Below are 19,638 nucleotides of genomic sequence, written 5' to 3'. Positions count from 1 at the left end.
ACTTTCCACCTCAGCAGCCACCAAAGCTACATTATGTCACATACACATCTAGGGGCGCGCTCCTTCTCCTGTGCCTTATTTTAGCATCCACTCGAATGATGCTTGCGGTTTGAGTGCATCCATGAGGAAAACGTGTACCACCAATTATCCTGTTATTTACCGGTACACTGTCACAGTCACATTCAGAGCTGCACTGCCACTACCTGGGCAATTAAAGGCACTAACGTGTAAACAAATGCAAAACAAAAACTGCTACACAAAGCAATCAGGTCGCAGCTGGTGGAAGGTTTTTTTTTATTGTTATTATTGTTGTCATTACATCTTCATATTAAGCTTGAAATTACACAAATTCTACAGTATATCACCGTCACGTTGAAGATCTAAAATATAGATGGACCCTACTGTGCTGGAACAACTTCAATAGGTTGCACTGTGAATAGTTAAATCTTCCAAAGTCTGAGCTAACTTTGAAAATGCAGGAGCAACATTGCCATCTGGTGGCTTTCATATTGTGCTGCATTTTCTTTTTTATAAACGCATCTGTTTCTCCTCTACAGTATTTCCCTGTGGCAGTGACAACTCAAAGACTAATCTGTACAAATGCAACATTGTAAGTAAAGTAAACATATACACAATTTTGTCTGTAAATTTGGCACAGGCAACACAGATTTGGAAATTAAACAAAGGCCTCAATGACATGTTAGACTTCGCTTCACTTATCACATCCTAAAATATTTTACACAAATTATTACAGAGTTTGTTCAGTCTTTCACTTCAGATTTTAAGCAACACAAATAGTAGTAAGCAGTTTATACCGTCAGCGCTGGCTCTGCTGGGGCTTGAAGCAGTCCCAGCCAGACTTTGGAGTGTACGTGTGCTCGGGAAGAAGAAAGTATTTGAGTCTGTCTGGTAGTGGTAAGGCTTTGACTCTGTCTTCCAGCGGCCAGGGCTTCAGGCGGTCCCTTATAAATACCCTACAGAGGCATCGCAGAGCAGGGGGGCTTGCTTCACGCTCTGCTACGTGCTTGTGCAGGTCTAGTAGAGCCTGAGCGTACGGGTGAGACTCCTGACCAGGCATGGGGAGCTGCAGCCCGCAAGAGAGATGCAGCGTGGGGCTGTGAACCTTCACCAGGTCGAGCAACATCTCTGCCTGCTCCAGGAGCTCGGCCGCGTGAGTTTGATCAGAGCACTGCTGCAGGGCTGTTTGGAGCCTCTGGAAAAGAAGGCTATAACCTGACCAACAGGAGTCACTGTGATTGGAGCAAACCAAAGATGCGCCGCTCTGAATTAAGAGCACAGCCAAGGGGAAGAGCAGGTCAAAGTACTCCAGGCTCGTCTGCGTCAGGGAGGGCTCTCCATCCTCATTCAGACAGCAGCTGGGGTCCACGCCGTGAGCCAGCAGTAGCTGTGTGGTTTTCAGGCAGAAGTTACCAATCTGAGCAGCATCCTCCACCGAAGCCTCCAGCGCCTCCTTCACCAGAAACACCAACGACGACTCGACTGTTTCACCGTCTACAGTCGCAGCACGAACGTCAGCACCTTCGGAAAAGGAAGCATCTCTCAGCACTTATCCAGATTACAACACAGGCTTAAATTTGTAACACTTCTGAAACTGAGACAACTCAGTATTTACTGGTTAATTTAGGGGTTATTTGAAAAGTCTTAGTAGAGTACTTCCTGTTATATCTATTTGCGCATGTTTAAAAAAAAAACAAAAACAAAAAAACCCATATTCTCATTTTTAGGCTTAGGCTCCAAAAACTAATCCCACATCTATTATCATGCAAATTGCCAGCATCAGATACAGGCCCTCCCTGGTGTTCAGAACGGTTTCAGATAACTTGAGAATCAAACAAAAAACATGAGCTGGCCTCTTTTGCTGTCTGTATTTGCACAGTTTCTCTTGCTGTGTAAATACCGTTTGGCTTTTGATCTTTATCCCTCCATTATTTGCAAATACGACTTTGCTCTTCCGGTGTTTAATAAGTGACAACAGGGCTTATGTTAACCTTGTGCAGCCAAAAAACTGACATCCTAATTTAGATCTTTCTCATGGGACTCTTCCAAAGTAACAGCTGATCTTTTAAATTAGCAACATTTTTAATAAAGGCTGAATACATTCTTAATTCAACTATATGTAAATAAATCTACTCAGAATGATTCTGATAATAACAATATTCTAATATATTATTATTATCATCATCATCATCATCATCATCATCATCATCATCATCATCATATTTTGATGTAAAATAAAAAGCAATGCGTGTCGAGTTTCCTAGTAACATTTACTGTTTACACACATTTTTTATATGAAGACTGTTTTATGATGACTCAGAGCTATACAGGGGACTGTGGTTAGATAAAAGATGAACAATGACTGCAGGGCTGAATGGGCCAGGGTGGGATACTGAGATGTGGAGCAGCAGAGAACCGTAGCTGAGTGAACAGAGTCCAGAGTGTGGAGAACTAATCCAAGCAAATAAAGAGTGAAATCTGGAGCAGAGCAGCTGAAACGTGTGGGTATCATGGCCCGGAGAGCAGAGCTGATGAGGTGAAAGGCTGCAGAGTTGAGACGGAGCAGTGTGGACGATGGATGAGAGAGAGACCGCAGGATGGGTGGAAGAGGAGGCTGAGGTGGACGGTGTGATAAACTTTGCTCTACTTTTACAAATTCTTAAAATAAAAATGACTCTCTTATTTTGTTCTGGACAGCAGTGCGGTTAATTTTAAAATGTAGGCAATCCATTTAGCAGTGAGCGGTCTGTCTTTTATACCTTCTTTATTTTAGCATAATAATACCAATACTGTATCTGAAATTCATTTTTAACTTTTCCATATTGTTTAGCCCTGCGACAGACTGGAGACCTGCCCCGTTCTCCTGTGACAGCTGCGATTTAAACACAGCGCAACTCTGAATTAGACAAGTGGAAGAAAACGGACGGATGCTTGGATTATGTTCTTCTTCTATAGTCATTAATTTATTTAGATGTCATAGGTATTGTTGTATCCTTTGTTTATTACATTATATGTATTTTATCCTTACAATTGTTTAAAGAACTAATAAACCCCCTGCAATGTAATCTTAAATAATAAATTCGTGAGATCTTATAATTAAAAAAATTAGATGGAAAATAACAATTTCACCTTTTCAAGAAATGACTGCTTTTCCAATACTGATATTACTGCATGACAAAGAGACATGAAAAGGACAGACAGAGGCTAAACACTCTGTTTCATGTGCAACTCTTTGTATGTTAGAACTTCGCTCTTCTCTGCAGCTGACTGATGGACCAATAACATCACCAGCAATAGTGGCTCACTGCAGGCAGACGGACCATGCCTGGGCTGGAGTGGACAGACACTACCTCTGCTGGACCATAAAAGAAGCTTTAGTGTTGATGTTGATGACTATGCATCCTGGAATGCTAGAAATTCCCATTTGTCTTTGAGAAGTAGATATCTAAAATCCACTCTTGAATTACACTTAAAGGAAAAAACGCTAAAACAGAATTGGCCACAGTGAAAATGTCAGTAATAGCTGGGGGCCACTTTAGAGCAAAAAAAAGCAAACAAAAAAACCCCAAAACATTCTCATGTGTAGGTTTTTTATATAATATAAAATTCATTGGTTTACACAAAAATGTCCAAGCCTTGTTTGGCCTTTTGGAGGACAAACTTAAGTGTTTATTACACCCGCTTCCAAACACCTGAACCAGACGAGATCAAAAAAGAGAAAAGAGAAAAGTCCCAACCCTATAGTCACTGTGCACATGAAAATACTTGTAAGTGTGTGAAGTTTAATAATAAATTTAAGCCTCGGCCTACAGAAGATGAAACCTTTTATGGCTTAAAAAAAAAAAAAAAAAAAAAGTCACTAGTCAGTTGCTTCATGCTGGGATCTCAGCACAAGCTGTGCTCCACTTTCAATTTTCTGTTAAGAATCAGATCCACGGTTTATTCCAGGTTCAAAATGAGCGCAGGTGGCAAAAAGCCTGTATGCAGCGTTTTAGCTGTGATGCTGCTTGAGGAAGAATTTGAATGACCAAAAGCAGATGAGAAGGAAAAGTGTTGCCTGGAGTGCGTTTTAGAGTCAGTACCTCTCTCAAGTAGCAGCTGGATGTTCTCCGTGTTGTGCACGGTGATTCCATCGCTGCTCGCCAAGGCATGGAGCAGAGGTGTTTTCCCTTTGAAGACAAGATCAAAGCAATCGCCTTTCAGAATGACTGAATAAGGGAATGAATGGAAATTTTACAATTAAGGTTGGCCATCGTAAACTCACCGTGTTTATCCCTTGCATTCACATCAGCACCCAGGTCCAGCAAGGCGAGCAGGCAGGGCAGTCTCTCTGACTCCTCACTGGCAAGGTCCAAGGGACTGCTCTCATGGATCTACAGAAATAACACACAGTTTACAGAGAATCCATCTACTGATAAAAAAAAAAAAAAAAAAAAAAAAAAGACTGAATCAATCAAAAGAGAAGTCATGGATTCCTGTTTACTCACTCTGTCCCTCTTTTCAATGTCTGCTCCATGCCCGGCCAGCAGCTTCACCATGTTTGGCCTGTTCCTCAAAACTGCTATGTGTAGTGGATTGTAGTATGAAACTGGGTCTTGAGAAATGAAAACAAATATTTTTGTGTATAAAACAAAGTCTTCATTACAGAGATGAAAAGTACCAGACAGGCGAGGATTTGACAATATAGCACTGTTCCTAAATGAGTGTGGGCAAAGCTATAAAAGTTACTGTACACTTACACACATATAGAGTATAAAACCGAACACAGAGAGCATGAGCAATAAAAGAAAAACTGTAACAGACAAGCAAAATGAGAGATCACAAAAAGACATGAAGAGACAGGAGTAAACACTTGAAAAACAGCTAAATGTGAGGCATACTGCACAGTATGTGGGAGCATTTGTTGCTGGCGAGAGGACTTTATGAAATGTGAGAGGTGAATGAAGCAGCCTCTGCAAGAATTCCCTAATTATACCCCTGGGAAAAACACATGCCTGAAACCAGCAGAGGTCACCACAGCATAGTTAGGCTTAGTCTGGAAGGTTTAATCACAGTAGAAAAACATGCTGCACTTCCCACTAGTATATATAGACGATAACTGGCTCATTATGCATGTGTTACTTGTTACGTGTAGAAGAATGGCAGTGGTCTCATGTTTGTATAAGTCATTAAACGTAATCTGTAATGAACTATCCCAGGAAGGAATGAGATGAATATTAGAAAGCCAAAAACAGTATTCAGCACTTTGAATATCATTTGCGACAGCTTGCAAAATTTCAGTTGCAAGAAACAAATGTGCTATTGGGCCGGGGGGGGCTGGCCACCCCCCAAAATTTGCGTATTTGTTTTTCATATTCACCCATTTTCAGGGATAACAACTTTAATAGCAGGAAATTACGTAGGCATATAATTCTTTTCTTTATCTCTTTTTTGCCATATTTTTCAAGTATCCAATATTTAACAACAGCATAATAAAAAAAAACGGGAAATTGTGTTTAGTGTGCCACCCATATGGCCATTCCTATGAAAGAATTTTTAAGGCGTCCCTGTCATTAATAACGTGATACAAATATGTTTGAAGGCAAATAACTGGCTATAGTTCATTGCCTAACAAACATTTCTGTTGCTTACCGGCACATTGGGAGTGTTGGATTTGGTTATTTTGTGTCAGCAACCAAATCAGTAGCACAGAAATGACACACACACTTTTTTTTCCCCAGGCTTTTGAAAACAGAAGGTAAACTATCCAGAGCAGTGGAGACTGCTGCAAAAATGCAGTTCTGCCAGCATCGTGACCTGGAGCTTGAACCACAGAGGCTGCTGCTAATGACATCTGCCATCTCCTAGTGATGTCCCTTCCTGCAGTCTGGGCCTACATCAGCTCACTTATGATGCTTGAACACACATCTTAGTAATACGCTCACTGACAAAAGACTGAGCGGACCTGAATCTGATGTTCTGAAGTACACGTATCATGATATGACATATCATGATCACTGAATGACACAGGAAATCATTCCTGCCCATGGCCATCTCCCTATACAACTCCTCCATCTAATACACTGTAAACACTGCAACAGTTACATTCTTTTTGCACACGCTCTTTCTACTCTGTAATATTCCTGTCAACATTTGTGATATTTATTTATAATCACCTCTGTCAATCCTTGATTTTTATTATTTAGTGATTTGTATATATTGTGCTATTTCTTAAATCCGTAACATACCGTATTGTTAAATAGTCTAGTCTGTTTCTGTTATTTATACTGGAGCAACTGTAACCCATATAATTTCCTTAGGGATTAATAAAGTATACCGATTCTGATTCTGATATTGGAACTGCTGCGGAAAATTTTGCTAGAATGGCAAGACACTGAATGAACTTTAAACTGCCAAGAAAACTATTCCAATTTGTTTTCTCATCCTACAGATTTTGTATTGTAGCAGCTTGCTTGCTCTTGTTGGTACATACGCTTGATTAGAGCCGGACCAACATAGGATTTTTAAGACCGATATTGATATATGATGATTTATGGTGACAACGCACTCATTGTTGTGTCTGTAGTGCTCTAAAAATGAAGTTGCAGAGTGCCCTCTGGTGGATAAGTGATTCAAAATCAACAATCACATCTTGGTTGAAGAGTGTTTCTTTCTCTGCTTTTTTAAATTTTTATTTATCAGCTATCATTATTGGCAATAAAGATACATGTGCAAATAGCCAACATCGGGCTTGTGTTTACTATCGTACTGTCTTTGTGCCAGTGAATGTGGAATCCTGTTTAAATGCACAATTCTCTAGCCTATAGCCAGCATAGATGTTATGATATTTTTGGGTAACCAGAATTTCACTGTGGTATGGGTGCTGGTAAAGTTGGGTTTTCGGGGAAAAAAAGCCATGAATCAGTCTCTTTCTGCCTTGCTCATTAAGTTGCATGTTGCTAAAATGCATGAGCAACTGTCACTTAAATGTTGTATGAACCAGACTGGCAACAAGACTGGCAACAAGACTACTGGATCATAGGAGGAAAAAAAATGACATTAAGCACAGTCATAAAATGATCTCTCTCTTTCTTTGGCAAGGTTTAATAAACAAATGTGTATACAGTGTCAAGTTAAAAACATTCACATTATCTAAAACACACCCCAAACTGTTACTAACCTTCAAAGTTGAGATCAGCTCCGTAGCGTAGGAGGATTTTTGCTGGCTGCACCAGACCCCGCTCTGCCATTTTGAACAAGGCATAGCTGATCCCCTCCACAAACACCTCTGACTGGGATTCTTGCTCCAGAAGCTCCACCAGAGACCTAGAAATTGCGGATTCTTCCTCAGAACTCCTGACAGGAGGAGAAAGAAGCACCTTATATGTAATGTTTTGTGTGTTATCTGATACACAATTAATTACGGCAGTGTAGCACTGCCAAAAGAGGACTGTAACCGAATAGCCAGGTTTACCTTTCCTCGCCAATGTCATCTCGTTCTTCCAGTCCAATAACACACATGACAGCATCTACCAGCGGCTGATACTCATAAATTATCCTGCGAAATCCATGGAGGAAAGGCATGGCTCTGCCTCGGTGATCCTAGGTTAGCTCCTAAAAGCATAAAAGAAATGCTGTGTGCTGAGGGTGTGTCAGTCTAACAGAGAACGCAACGCAGATATCAAAGTTTATCTCCTGAGTACAGCTGACAAAAGTATTCATATCGTGGGTGACACGTCACAGTAACAGGCTAACGCAGTGGTTTTAAAATCCTTCATATAAAATAATATTTACTCCTAATACCGATTAGTTAGCTGGACCCGTGCAGTTAACGTTAGCTGACCGTTTGTCTAACATACGCTAACCGCAACGACAGTTATGTTATAAAAATGGCGACAAAAGTGTCGCAGTCAATGACAGCATGACTTACCAAATGTATCACTTCTTAACTTGCTAAATTATAAATAAATGTCTTAGCGAAATTACTTTTATAAGAGAGGAAAGTCACTCAGAGCAGACTCCCTTCAAAACAGGAAGCTTTCCTCACGCCAGCATCCGTCCGACGCTGTTTTCATTCCCATTTAAAATACAAGCCTAAACAAGGTTCCTCTTTCGAGTCCGTGTCCTTCAATCAAAAATGAGTAACTAAGCAAACACACTGCACCACTTCAGTTATTGAAACATAGACATTTATTGAGAATTTAAATGCCAAATAGTGATTTCGGGTATTTAAAGGTTAATTAGTGTATAATCAGGCCTTCCCGCAATCTGAGGCGTTTTCATTATAATCAATTATAACTACATAGGAGCAGGCGCTGGTTTCTGGAAACCATCCATCTTTAATACAGCTGCAGACACGGACATGGCTTTTCCACCTAATAGCTTTTTATGTATGTGGCTAAAGATCAACCACATACATAGTATGTCTTATAAGTCACTTTTAAGTCACTTTTAATTTGATAATCACAAACTGTGTGATTTCAAACTGTGTATGATTATTTAACATTTATATTTTGCACATCTCCTCATTTATAATTTCCTCATCTCCTTATTACTGTCATTGTTTCTTCCACCATGCACCCTCATTTTTAATTCATCCTTTTCCTCCTCACCTCAAGCCTCATCTCCTGATATGGTTGCAATTACTTATTGTCAGCAGATTAGACATGCAACCCACCTGTCTCAGGACAAGCTGACTAAACAGTAAGAACAGCTGGTTAGCAATGTTCGAGCTATGGTTAGGCTTGAGTGTACTAAAAATCACAACTTTCCCTCTTATTATTAACAGCTTGATTAAATACTGACAGCATATAATCACTATAGATGTAACTGTAGCAAGTATTAAGCACTTGAACTTTGAGGGGTAAGAAAACAGAATTCAGTTGACTGCGGTCTCCAACATACTGACATCTATTGGTGATGATTTACACATTGTAGCTTTAAGTAAAATGCTTTTGTTGTTGACTTATGATCTGTCAAATATATTTTTCAAGAATGATATTGAGTTATTTTGTGGTAGAAATAACATTCCTGTCACAGGTAGAAACTGTAGATTTTTTTATGCCAATTTATCCGGTGTTATTGACATTAAAAATATCCTTTTCAAAAGGTATCTCGTGAAGAGGGCAACAAATACAACCAGTTACCACCAGTGGTATAAAACAATCAGCAAGTGCAAAAAATAAAAACATACAAGTATGACTGTAAGGAAGTCTGCTGGAAAACTAACAGAGATATTGGAAGGGAAAGACAGGCTGCTCAGTCCTAAAGAGAAAACTCTTGCAACAGCAGCCATTGTGACTGAAGCAGAACTTCCAAGAGGGACCTTCTTACTTTGGGTCAATATTAGCAACAATTTTTAATTAACTGTAACGGATCCAAAAATGTTTTTGTATCCCGGTGACTATTGTAATTATTTTGAATAATTCTTCAAAACTTTAGGGTCACTGCCAAGTAATGAGACTTTAAAAGTACCTCGTCTATGAGCTCTGATAAGCCACAGGCTCGGTTTTTGATTGTAGATTTAATTGATTGCAGCATGATGTTGATTTCTATTATCATTATTATTATTGTTATTTTCAATTATGGCTCCAAGTAGAATCAAAATGAGGATAAAGCATGCTGTGTTTTAGTGCAGACCTACCTTGTGATTGACAAGCCTGTATCATACGGACATGCACCTTCCTGCCATTTCTCAGTCAGTTAAACCCCTGCTTTTTAAAACAACGCTGGCAGTGCCCAAAATGCTCAGTTCATTAATTAATGAGTGATGGTGCATGGTGACTGTGTACACTTTTTTTATATGCACCCTTAAGACTCTGATAATAAACTTTAACTTTAGCAAAGGTTTACTTAGAAAGCTGCACAATTTCCTTTTTTTAACTCCTTTCCAAACAGACAATACTATTGGGAAAGATTCCAGGATTTTCCTCAAACATGTGTGTCCAGTTCAGTCTATTTGTTTATTATTTTATGTCACAAATCAGTCTTTGTTTCTGATGGTAACTGTCATGTATTTATCAAACCATACCAACTTCCATCCAACGATCAAGTGCCTGATTAGCATTAGCATATGTTTCCTTTGATATTCTTACTGACCAACATAATATTTCTCCCACCAACACGAGCAGTTCTAAAACACTTTCTTTTGTCCATATGGCACATTACTCCAGGACAGCAGCTTTCGCATTTGTGACAATTTCTCCATTATGCCGACAGCATCTGGTTGTTAACAGTTGCCTTCGTCCTGTTTAGCAAACAACCTCCTGCTGAGTCGGAGTTTGTTGACAGATGGCTCACTTTGAGAACCACAGAGGAAAGCCTTCTCTCTCACAGGATGTCATTTTTAGCGCATGTGTTTGTGTGTCTGACTTTAAACATCACCCGTCCCAACGACTGCACGTATGTTAATCCAGTTTTTGTTGCTGACACACTGTCTCAAACCATTACAAAATGGTGCAAAAAATGCTGAGGAAGACAAATTAGCTATACAAGCATATTCTTTTTGTAGTTTTAAATAAAAACAAACAAACAGGGAAAGTAAATATTTTTGATTAATATGTTAAAATTAATGAACAAATACACAGCTAAAAAAAATTAAATGAACAGTTTGAAATCACATTAGATCTCAGTGGGAAACAAATCATGCTGGATAGCTACACTGACATTGACTGGGTAGTCTGTTAGCGTTTGAGGGAAATGAAAATGATCAACCTACAGAGGGCTGAACTCAAACACAACCCAAAAAAAACCCAAAGCGAAAATTTCATTTTGCTGAATTTCATTGCAGCAACTCAAAATGGTACTCAGTAGTTTTTATGGCCCTCACATGCTTGGCAACATCTGAGCATGCTTCTAAAGAGATTGTGGATTGTGTCCTGGGGGATCTCCTCCCAGATCTGGACCAGATCATCACTGAGCTCCTGAACAGTCTGAGGTTCAACCTGGCAGTGTCAGACGGACCAGAGTATGAGAGGTGTTGTATGAGAGGTGTGACGGCCAGTCAGTGGTATCAGTTCCTTCATCCTCCAGAATATGCCTGCATACTCTTGTCACATGAGTCTGGGCATTGTCATGCACCAGGAGGAACCCAAGGCGCACTGCACCAATGCAGGGTCTGACAATGAGCCCAATCATGCTGAACGATGTCACAGGCAGCATAATGCTTTCCACAGCTTTTCCAGACCCTTACACATCTGTCACATGTGCTTAGGATGACACCGGTGGACCCGCCAGCTGGGCACCAGAGTTCCAGAAAGTGAGCACAGGGCCCACCAGAGGATGTTGAGATCTCAGGCCAACCTACATAAAGTCTGTTTCTGATTGTCTGGTAAGAGACATTCATAACACCGGACTTTTGGAGGTCATTTTGTAGCTTTGGCAGTGCTCTTCCTGCTCCTCCTTGCACAAAGCAGCACATACCGCTCCTGTTGATGGGTTAAGGACCTTCTATGACCCTGTCCAGCGCTCCCAGAGTAATAGCCTGTCTCCTGGAATATTCTCCACGCTCTCAATACTGTGCTGGGAGACACAGCAAACATTCTGGCAGTGGCATGTATTGATGTGCCACCCTGGAGGAGTTGGACCTCTGTAGGGTCCAGGTATCACCTTGTGTTATCAATAGTGACACTGATCCTCACCAAATGCAAAATTAGTGAAAAAACAGGCAGAAAAGATGAGAAGAGAAAAAATGTCCCTGACATCATCAGTAAAACTACTCATTTTTGGGGGGATGGTTCATTGTTGTCCTTCTAGTGCACCTGGTATTAATTTCATTAACACTAAAGCGGCTGAAACTGATTAACAACCCCCTATGCTACTTAACTGCCCAGATCAATATCCCAGCAGTTTAACTGACTCAATGCTTTACTCTGATTAAAAAGCGGTCCTTTCATTTTTTGAGCATTGTACATAACTCAAGGGTGACTTTATTATTTTGAAGATGTTTAGGTTTAGAGTACTGTTTGATTGCTGTCTAAATAACTGTTGATACAAATTCTGCCTTTAGGTGGCAGCAGAGCAGCATCGGCACACAAACTGCACCCTAGACCTGTTATTATACATCACATGCATGAGTGAATGGTTTTAAATGCGCATGAAAGCAAACACAACCTATCATGTAGATGTGGACTTGAGCAGAATCTCAAACAAGCATCACAGGGAGACTCTCTCCGGCATCCGGCGGGCTTGTCCTCTAGAGCGGAAACAGAATGCAATAGTTTAATCAAAGTTTGATTAATTCTAATTTTGTCACTTTCAAGACAATTACTGTTTTCACATCCAAGTAACCCGATCAATAAGGCGTTGTTCCCTGAACGGATGGCAGCCTGTTCATAATCTCTCTAATGAGGGTGAAGTCTCTTTTGCTGTTTTCCAGCCACACTTAATTTACTCTGGATTTTCAAGGCGTGCGCTCATGAATAAACTTCCTTTTACCTTTCCTTTCACAAAACTGCCGCTGACAAGTTAAGTCTTTGTGCGCACACCTGTCAGAGCTCCCCGGCGAAGCAGACAAGCTATTTTTCCAACTCTCACCATGTGGTCACGGGAGCATACTGCTTCTTGTTAGACGACAGTACAGGCAGGTGGCACAACGCACATCACGCATTAGACCGTGAAAAAAAAGCGTTTTTCAAACGCAGGACCCCCCTCCCAGGTATCAGGCTCAGCATTAATGCATGTTCTTGAGGAAGTTTACAAACCTCACTACGGCACCACCGATGTCACTGTTGTTCTCAAAGCACGGCATGTCAGGTCCCCACAGGTATCAACACATGACACTTGAAATAGCTTTAGGAGAACAGCTCTGAGCCACTTTCACAAGAACGCCGTAGGAGAAAAAATGAATTTGCAAAACACTCATTCACAGTGATACAGTCATTTAAGCACCCACGGTCCCGTGTGTGATGAAACGCCTCAGTGGGATTCCAGGTACTGAAGAGTAATGATCGTAGTTAAGAGCAAAGCTTTGTCAAAAATATCATCCTTTGTGCTGTTTGTCCTTTTCTTGACGTCTAATTTTGAGCTGGATTGGAGGGCGTGAGGCAAACCGGGAGGAAGAAAAGAGGGGAGATAACTGCAGTTCCATTCCTATACGAGTAAATTGGCTCTATATTAAATTTTGGCCTCATCTATCAAAACAAAGAACGGTATCGAAATTACTTTGTTGGCCACAAATCGTTGGCAGCAGATTGAGCCTCTCTTGAAACAAGGCCATCATTTATCTGGTTCACATTTCCTCTTGAGGTGAAAGGAAGCGGGACACAATAAGACTTTTATTTGTTCCCCGGGTGATAGATGTGACCCCCCTTGAACCCGTGATTACGAGATTACCGAGAGTAGAATAAGAATCTATTAAACATTTAGACCTGTTGGTTCCCTTTAGGTACACTTTCTTTTCATCAAATAGTGCTGTCAGGGGAGCTGTAGGCAGGGGAGTCTCCCAACACTGAGGAGATTTACACAGCTACGGCATTCTGGGCTACGCCAAGCATTGTAATTTGTCCCCGGAGGGTGATACATAAAGGAAAAGTTAATTAGCATGGATGCAAAGTACTTTTAAGATGTAATAAAACCGAGCGCGCAAAGAATTCCTCCAGAAAAAGTTGCACGCTCTGAGTTGAAAGGTGAGAGAATACCAGAGGTGAAGGTGACGATGAAGGCAGTGAAATGATAATAGAGTGGCAAAGCATTGTGGGTTTGGTTCCCTCTGTGCCACTGTGAGAGCTGGAATTATCAGACCAGCAGGTCTGGGCCTAATATCCTTTTGTGCTGGCAGCGTATTGCTGAGTGAAGATTGTGGGTGGAAATAATCAGCCCTTTTAAAGGTCAGAGGAAGTTAAGCGCACCCAAAGTAGACCATGACACATTCTGGCTGATAAGAAATGACTGTGTGTTAAGAAGAATGAGAGGAGTTCACCTTGTCTCATTTATGCTATCGTGATTGCTCAGCTGTCAGTCAAATATAATGGCACATTTGCAGCTAACCCAACAGCAACAATAGGAGCTGCTTAGCTCGGGCCAATGTACTTTGAGGCAAACAGTGTAATTCACTGAGGTATTAACGGTGGTGGTCACTACAGTTCAAAAGCACTGTAACTTTTGTCTTTTAGGTGTTACAGCATGACATTTAAAAACTTCAAAGCTGGTGGCGATAACGACGACACTTCTTTTAAAGGTACAGTGTGTAAAATATCACCACGAGATGTCACTAAATTGCAAATTGCAGTCAGATGAATTCTGTATTCTTACTCCAATTCAATTCAATTTAATTAAATTTAGTGTAATTTTTATAGCACCAAATCACAACAGCAGCCTTTACTGTAAAGTAAAAGGCTTGCAATAGTACAGAGAAAACCCCAATAATCAAATGCCTCCCTCTGGGCAAACACTTGGCTCTTGAAAAAGTCCTTTTAACAGGATGAAACCGCCAGCAGAACCAGGCTCACTGAGGGGTCATCTGTTGGTCATCTGTTGTGACCTGTTGGGGGTGAGGGGAGGAAGACAGGACAAAAGATGCTGTGGAGCAGAGCCAGAGATTAAAAATAAGAAAATATTAAATCCAGACAGGTATATAAACGCATAGTGAGTGACAAAGTAAGTGAAGAAGAAACACTCAGTGCATCGTTGGAAGACCCCAGCAGCCTAGACCTACAGCAGAAAAACTCAAGGGAGGATTCAGGGACACCTGATCCAGCCGGACTATAAGCTTTATCAAAAAGGAAAATTTCAAGCCTAATCTTAAAAGTAGAGAGGGTGTCTACCTCCTACAGCCAAACAGGAAGCTGGTTCCACAGAGTATTTAGTTTTAAATACTCTAAGAACCAAAAGTAAGCCAGTGGTCTGAGAGTGATGTGCTCAGTCTGGGTGACATGCTACTATGAGGTCTTTAAGATAAGACTGGGCCTGGTTTTTCAAGACCTTATATCTGAGGAGAAAGATTTTAAATTCGATTTTGGATTTAACAGTGAGACAGTGAAGAATGCCAAAATGGGGGAAACATGATCTCTCTTTCTAGTTCCTGTCAGTACTCTCTCTGCAGCATTTTGGATTGAATGAAGGCTTTTCGGGGAGCTTTTAGGACAACCTGATAATAGTGAATTACAAAATTCAAGCGCATAATCCTTCCTACGGTGGCTGCTGTAGGACAAACAACTCATTCATCTGTAGTGAGTGTATGCTCTCAGAATGTAATCAAACTGTTTATCGGAGGGAAAGTGTGATTTTAAGATACTTGAGCCTAACATTAGCTGGCACAGTGTTAGCTTATAACCAGCTGTTGTTAGCTGGCTCATTGTCAGCTGCAGAAACGGGAGGGTTGGATGTCTAATTTTCTAACAGTTGCAACAGTATCAGATATAAGTACACACGTTTATCTAAGTTTTGGTGTGTTAAAGCCTTGACTTCAGGCTAGGAGGAAGAGGATGAAAACACAGAAATGTCAAATGTCTACATATTGCTTGAAAGAGCTATTTGTGATTATTAAATTAAAAGTTACTTATAAGGCATAGTACATATGCTGCTGGTTTCTCAGCATAAAATTAGATGGAATGACGATGCTCATTTAGGCCACTGTATTCAAGATAGCAGGGCAACATGGTACCTTCCACAAACCGGTACCTGCTCCTATGTAATTTTAATAGACTAATGATGTGACTGAGAACCCCGGCACACTGAACTCTTATATGATGACTTGGTAGGACAGAGGATAGCCTGTTTTATTGTTTTGTTGTGTTTTTTTAACACCAGTTGGCCTTATAATTCACAAAAAGAATACTGCATTATATTAAATAAAACTTTAAACTAATGATTGAGACAGTAAAGTGCTTGGATAAGTATTTACTGAGGCTTTAAATGAAGTGAGAGGTCAGACAGACTTCTGTTCAGATTATATAGATTATTTTTCTGTGAATTCAAAGCTTTTCAATGGAAAAAAACAAAATGAGATCCACTCAGCCAAAACAGTAAAGTTCTGGCCCCCAAAATCAAATCATGCATTCACAGAAATAATTAAAATAAATGCTGTGACGTTTTTGACAGCCGGCCACCCAGACTTAAACTACTTCCCAGGAAGCAGTGTGGCACATAACCCCTGTAGTGTTTTAGTTTTTACACGTTCAAAGAGCAAGACATAAAACATTAGTGAGCTTTAAAGCTAATTGCAGGTAGATTTCTGAAGACACAACCATGCTTGCTGTATACCCATTATTTGCCATTCTTTGCAATCAGCAAGCCAGCAGAGCATGCACATATGAGTGGGATCAATAACGCTTCATTAGAAAGCAAATATGTCTATTACCTAAGTGTACAAGTGTAAAACTACTATAAATCTAAGTAATGTACATGAGAGGCATAAGGTTTTGTCTTCTTTGTTCTGTTTCCACTTACTGAATTCTTGAATTTATGTTATTGTGAGGCACAAACGTTGCTTTCAGGAGAGTTTAGGCAGCAAAATAAAGGACAAATGAGGCTAGTGACCTGTTCAGGACTGAAGGTCACTCTTTGCCTTCCCTTTGGGCATCAGTCTTGAAAACAGAGTGACAGCCCCAGAGAGGCTGATAAGTAAATACAGTTTTAATGGTCTGTGAATGGCTGGTGGTAATCTGTGCAGGCCACGAGTGGGCAAGGCACAGAGGGCGACGGGGCATTCTGCAGCGGTTATTATAAATGCTATCATAGATCAGATAGGCCAGAGGAGGAGAATGAAAGGTGGTGATGAATTTGGGCCTTCTGTCGACCAAATGACTAGAGGACAAGCTGCTGAGGTAGGTTAAGGTCATGAATGAAGGATATCACCCAAAAAGAAGACACAACGGACAATTCATTATGTATAATGCAGAGGACAGAATAGTACATATCTCAGGGGACCGGCTGCAGGTCACAGGGTGACAATGTCAAAAAAAGAAAAGAAAAAAAGGACACAGTCTGCTTCAACTTGTCCATTTGGTACAGTCCGCAAAAGTTTTAAGCACCGAAAGCAAAATGAGTCTACTATAATTAGTTTTATGTGTCAATTAAGTTAAAAGGAAGTGCTGCAGATAGAAAAAAACTGAAGGCAACCATTTGCCTTTAAAGCAGTTCTAGGTAAAGGTTTATGGTACTTGGCAGGAAGGTTTTTCTGCAGTTCTTCTGTGGATTTTGAGCTGTTTAATTTGCTTCTTTTTTGTGTGATTCCAGACTGACTTCATGACGTTATGGAGGTCATGCAATCTGTAATAAGCTTTTCCTTCTACTTCTTGCCTCACAACGATGGTTGTTTATGAATCTGGTGGTATTTTTGGGCCGTCATGCTGCAGAATGAATCTTATAGTGAGACTTGAATTGTATTGAGTGATGGATTAGAATATAAAATGTTTGCACAGTGCTGTATATTATATAGCCACAAGTATTTTTTCCCCCTTCTTCTTGGCAGAAAAGCCGTGCCATTACAGGAAACAAAACTGCTTAACATTCCAAAGTCAAATGCGTTGATAGGTAACTGAAAGTGGAAATATAGTTTGTTGTATCTAAACGTGTCTGGCATTTCAGTCTTGGGTCTGTTTCCAAGGCATGAAAGCTTACAGATCTTTTTTCAAGACATCAAAGGGTTGAGACCTTTTTTGCAGACATCAAAGTCTTAAGACCTGTCCTCGGAGAGGTCTAAACGGCACATCTGTCAAGACAAAATCGCTCGTATTTTTGCCTCTTAGACATCTCTTTAAACAATGCCTGCAATAGCGCTGCCTTGTTTGAAAACTCCAGTTTTCCAAATCAAATGTGCCTTATCGACTTTTGGAAAGAGATGGATAGTATGTGAGCTTTCACAGCAGTCAATGTTTTGGTCATTTTAGCTCAGGAAATGGACTTACCATGTGCAGAACCGAGAGGGGCTCTGCTTATTTAATGACTTGCACAGCTATATACGATGTAACCAAAGCCAGTCGGGGTCTGTCTGGTGCGCCCTGTGATTTCCAGCCGTCGAACAGACCTCAGCATATCGTGGTCTTCAAGGGATTTAAGTGAGTGTCAGGTCCTAGAAGGGGGTTACTTTTGGACAGCTACCAGCATTTGTGTGAGTGCTTTTCCAGCCCACCATTACAGCTACAGCTAGGGAAGTGACTGTTCTACATCAACACTTTTGTTCCCTGTACCTCTAATGCTTTTTGCAGCTGTACCAGAGTGAACTTTTTTTCCAGCATCAAATTGCATGCATTAAGAAGGAAGTAAAGTCTCAGTTCCTTAAGCAAAAATGGAATTTGAAGTGAACCAGAACGGGCGACTTAATACAGAAGCTTTAACGATGATTTAGTGCTGAAAGATGTTTCAAACTCTCTGGTACCTGCACAGAACACTCACAGCACTGAACCAGAATAACCAGGACTACAATAGGTATATGCTGTGTGTGAATGGAGGTATTGTGTAGTTTTCTTGTGCATTTAGACCTTGAACTTTAGACCTCAACTTAGTAGTTAACCTGAAATAAGTGGAGCTGAGATACAATGTCATAAACTTTAAAGTAAACTGCACCTGAGTAATGTTAGAGTTGACTGAATAATAAGTGTTGCTTCTCTTTGTTTCTTAAAAAAAATGCCAAAACTACGCTTTTCCCACAGTCGAAATGAAAACCAGTGTTATAGGTGATACTTTACAGCGATCACAGCACTTACAGGCAGGGACAGTGATGAAACGCATCTTGTGGAAACGAATGACTGCACTGTTGGTGAGTCATCTCATACATCTCTATTTAGTCTTCATGGATTTTTCTTTATCTTTCCTTCACAACACCGTCTAATCTGCTTAGAGAGGGAGGGAAAAAACTGCTGTGGGGTTCATGGTTTAATCAATTACCAGATTACAGTAATAATCCATATTTTAGTTCATTTTCTGGGTTGCAATTATGATGAATTCACTGGCAGCCGCAATTATGTCCCCATCAATGGAAGTGGAACAAAAGCAATGTCAAATAACACCAGCACTGTATACTGCTAAGTCAAATTGCATTGGAACTGATATGTCAACGCCGGCTTGTTTGCTGGACTGCTTGCAGGGAAATATATATATATATATATATATATATATATATATATATATATATATATAAATTTCTAATCTTTATTATATTAGATGGCTCTGCAGAAAAGGGCCATTTGTGGTGGAGCGGAATACATGTTCCTCGTGGCCCTGAATGGGAATAAGTATGGAAAATGGAATGAATAAATGAATGGAGATGGCTCAGTGGAAATTGTGTGAAAATGCAACAAAGGAGCGAGAAACTCGGTGAGCACTGCAGCCATATCTGAACCTACTGCGGTGATTGAGTGCATCTCTCTCAGGATGCAGACACCATACCACGAATGATGTCATCAGACTGGTGCTTTTTACTTTTCTTCACCCACTGTCATTTCTTTTTCCCCTAATTGTATTTAAATATTAATTACCCGCAGCGTTAAAGGTTTGCGTTGCCAAACACGAGCGGCACAAGTTTTTCAGTTCACTCGTCGTGCCGCACAGGGTCGCTGGTGCCTGACAAGTGGCGCAATCGTGCAATAAATTCGAAATGTCCGATGACAACTTTTAAAATCATTGTTTTTGCACGCGAAGGGCAGCGACGTCACCAGAGGGGGACGTGTTGGTTATTTAACACACGTGCAACTGTCTGATTTT

At 40.5% G+C, this 19,638-nt stretch overlaps 1 protein-coding gene across 2 annotated transcripts; it reads right to left on the bottom strand.

Annotated features, from left to right (window-relative positions):
• Positions 1 to 265: 265 nt before the first annotated feature.
• Positions 266 to 8,134, bottom strand: asb6 (ankyrin repeat and SOCS box containing 6). 2 transcript variants are annotated; one of them, XM_005473092.4, is made up of 7 exons: positions 7,984 to 8,134; positions 7,472 to 7,611; positions 7,178 to 7,353; positions 4,506 to 4,612; positions 4,283 to 4,391; positions 4,101 to 4,187; positions 266 to 1,539 (listed from the first exon to the last, which is right to left on the bottom strand). In XM_005473092.4, exons 2-7 carry the CDS (start codon positions 7,579 to 7,581, stop codon positions 818 to 820), a joined length of 1,311 nt encoding a protein of 436 aa, XP_005473149.1. In that variant the 5' UTR covers positions 7,582 to 7,611; positions 7,984 to 8,134; the 3' UTR covers positions 266 to 817. The 2 variants fall into 2 exon arrangements, with proteins under 2 accessions (XP_005473149.1, XP_005473148.1); XM_005473091.4 differs by having other exon boundaries at positions 7,928 to 8,088.
• Positions 8,135 to 19,638: the final 11,504 nt, after the last annotated feature.

This window comes from Oreochromis niloticus, linkage group LG12 (assembly GCF_001858045.2).
Source record: "Oreochromis niloticus isolate F11D_XX linkage group LG12, O_niloticus_UMD_NMBU, whole genome shotgun sequence".
NCBI lineage: Eukaryota > Metazoa > Chordata > Actinopteri > Cichliformes > Cichlidae > Oreochromis > Oreochromis niloticus.
Note: the sequence above shows the minus strand (reverse complement) of the source record. Positions and strands in the feature narration are given on the sequence as shown.

Coding starts and splice junctions, on each gene's coding strand:
- asb6 (XM_005473092.4), bottom strand. CDS start 7,581: ATGCCTTTCCTCCATGGATTTCGCAGGATAATTTATGAGTATCAGCCG. Junction 4,188..4,282: donor GAATGCAAGGGATAAACACG/GTGAGTTTACGA, acceptor TTGTCTTCAAAG/GGAAAACACCTCTGCTCCAT. Junction 1,540..4,100: donor CCAGCTGCTACTTGAGAGAG/GTACTGACTCTA, acceptor CCTTTTCCGAAG/GTGCTGACGTTCGTGCTGCG.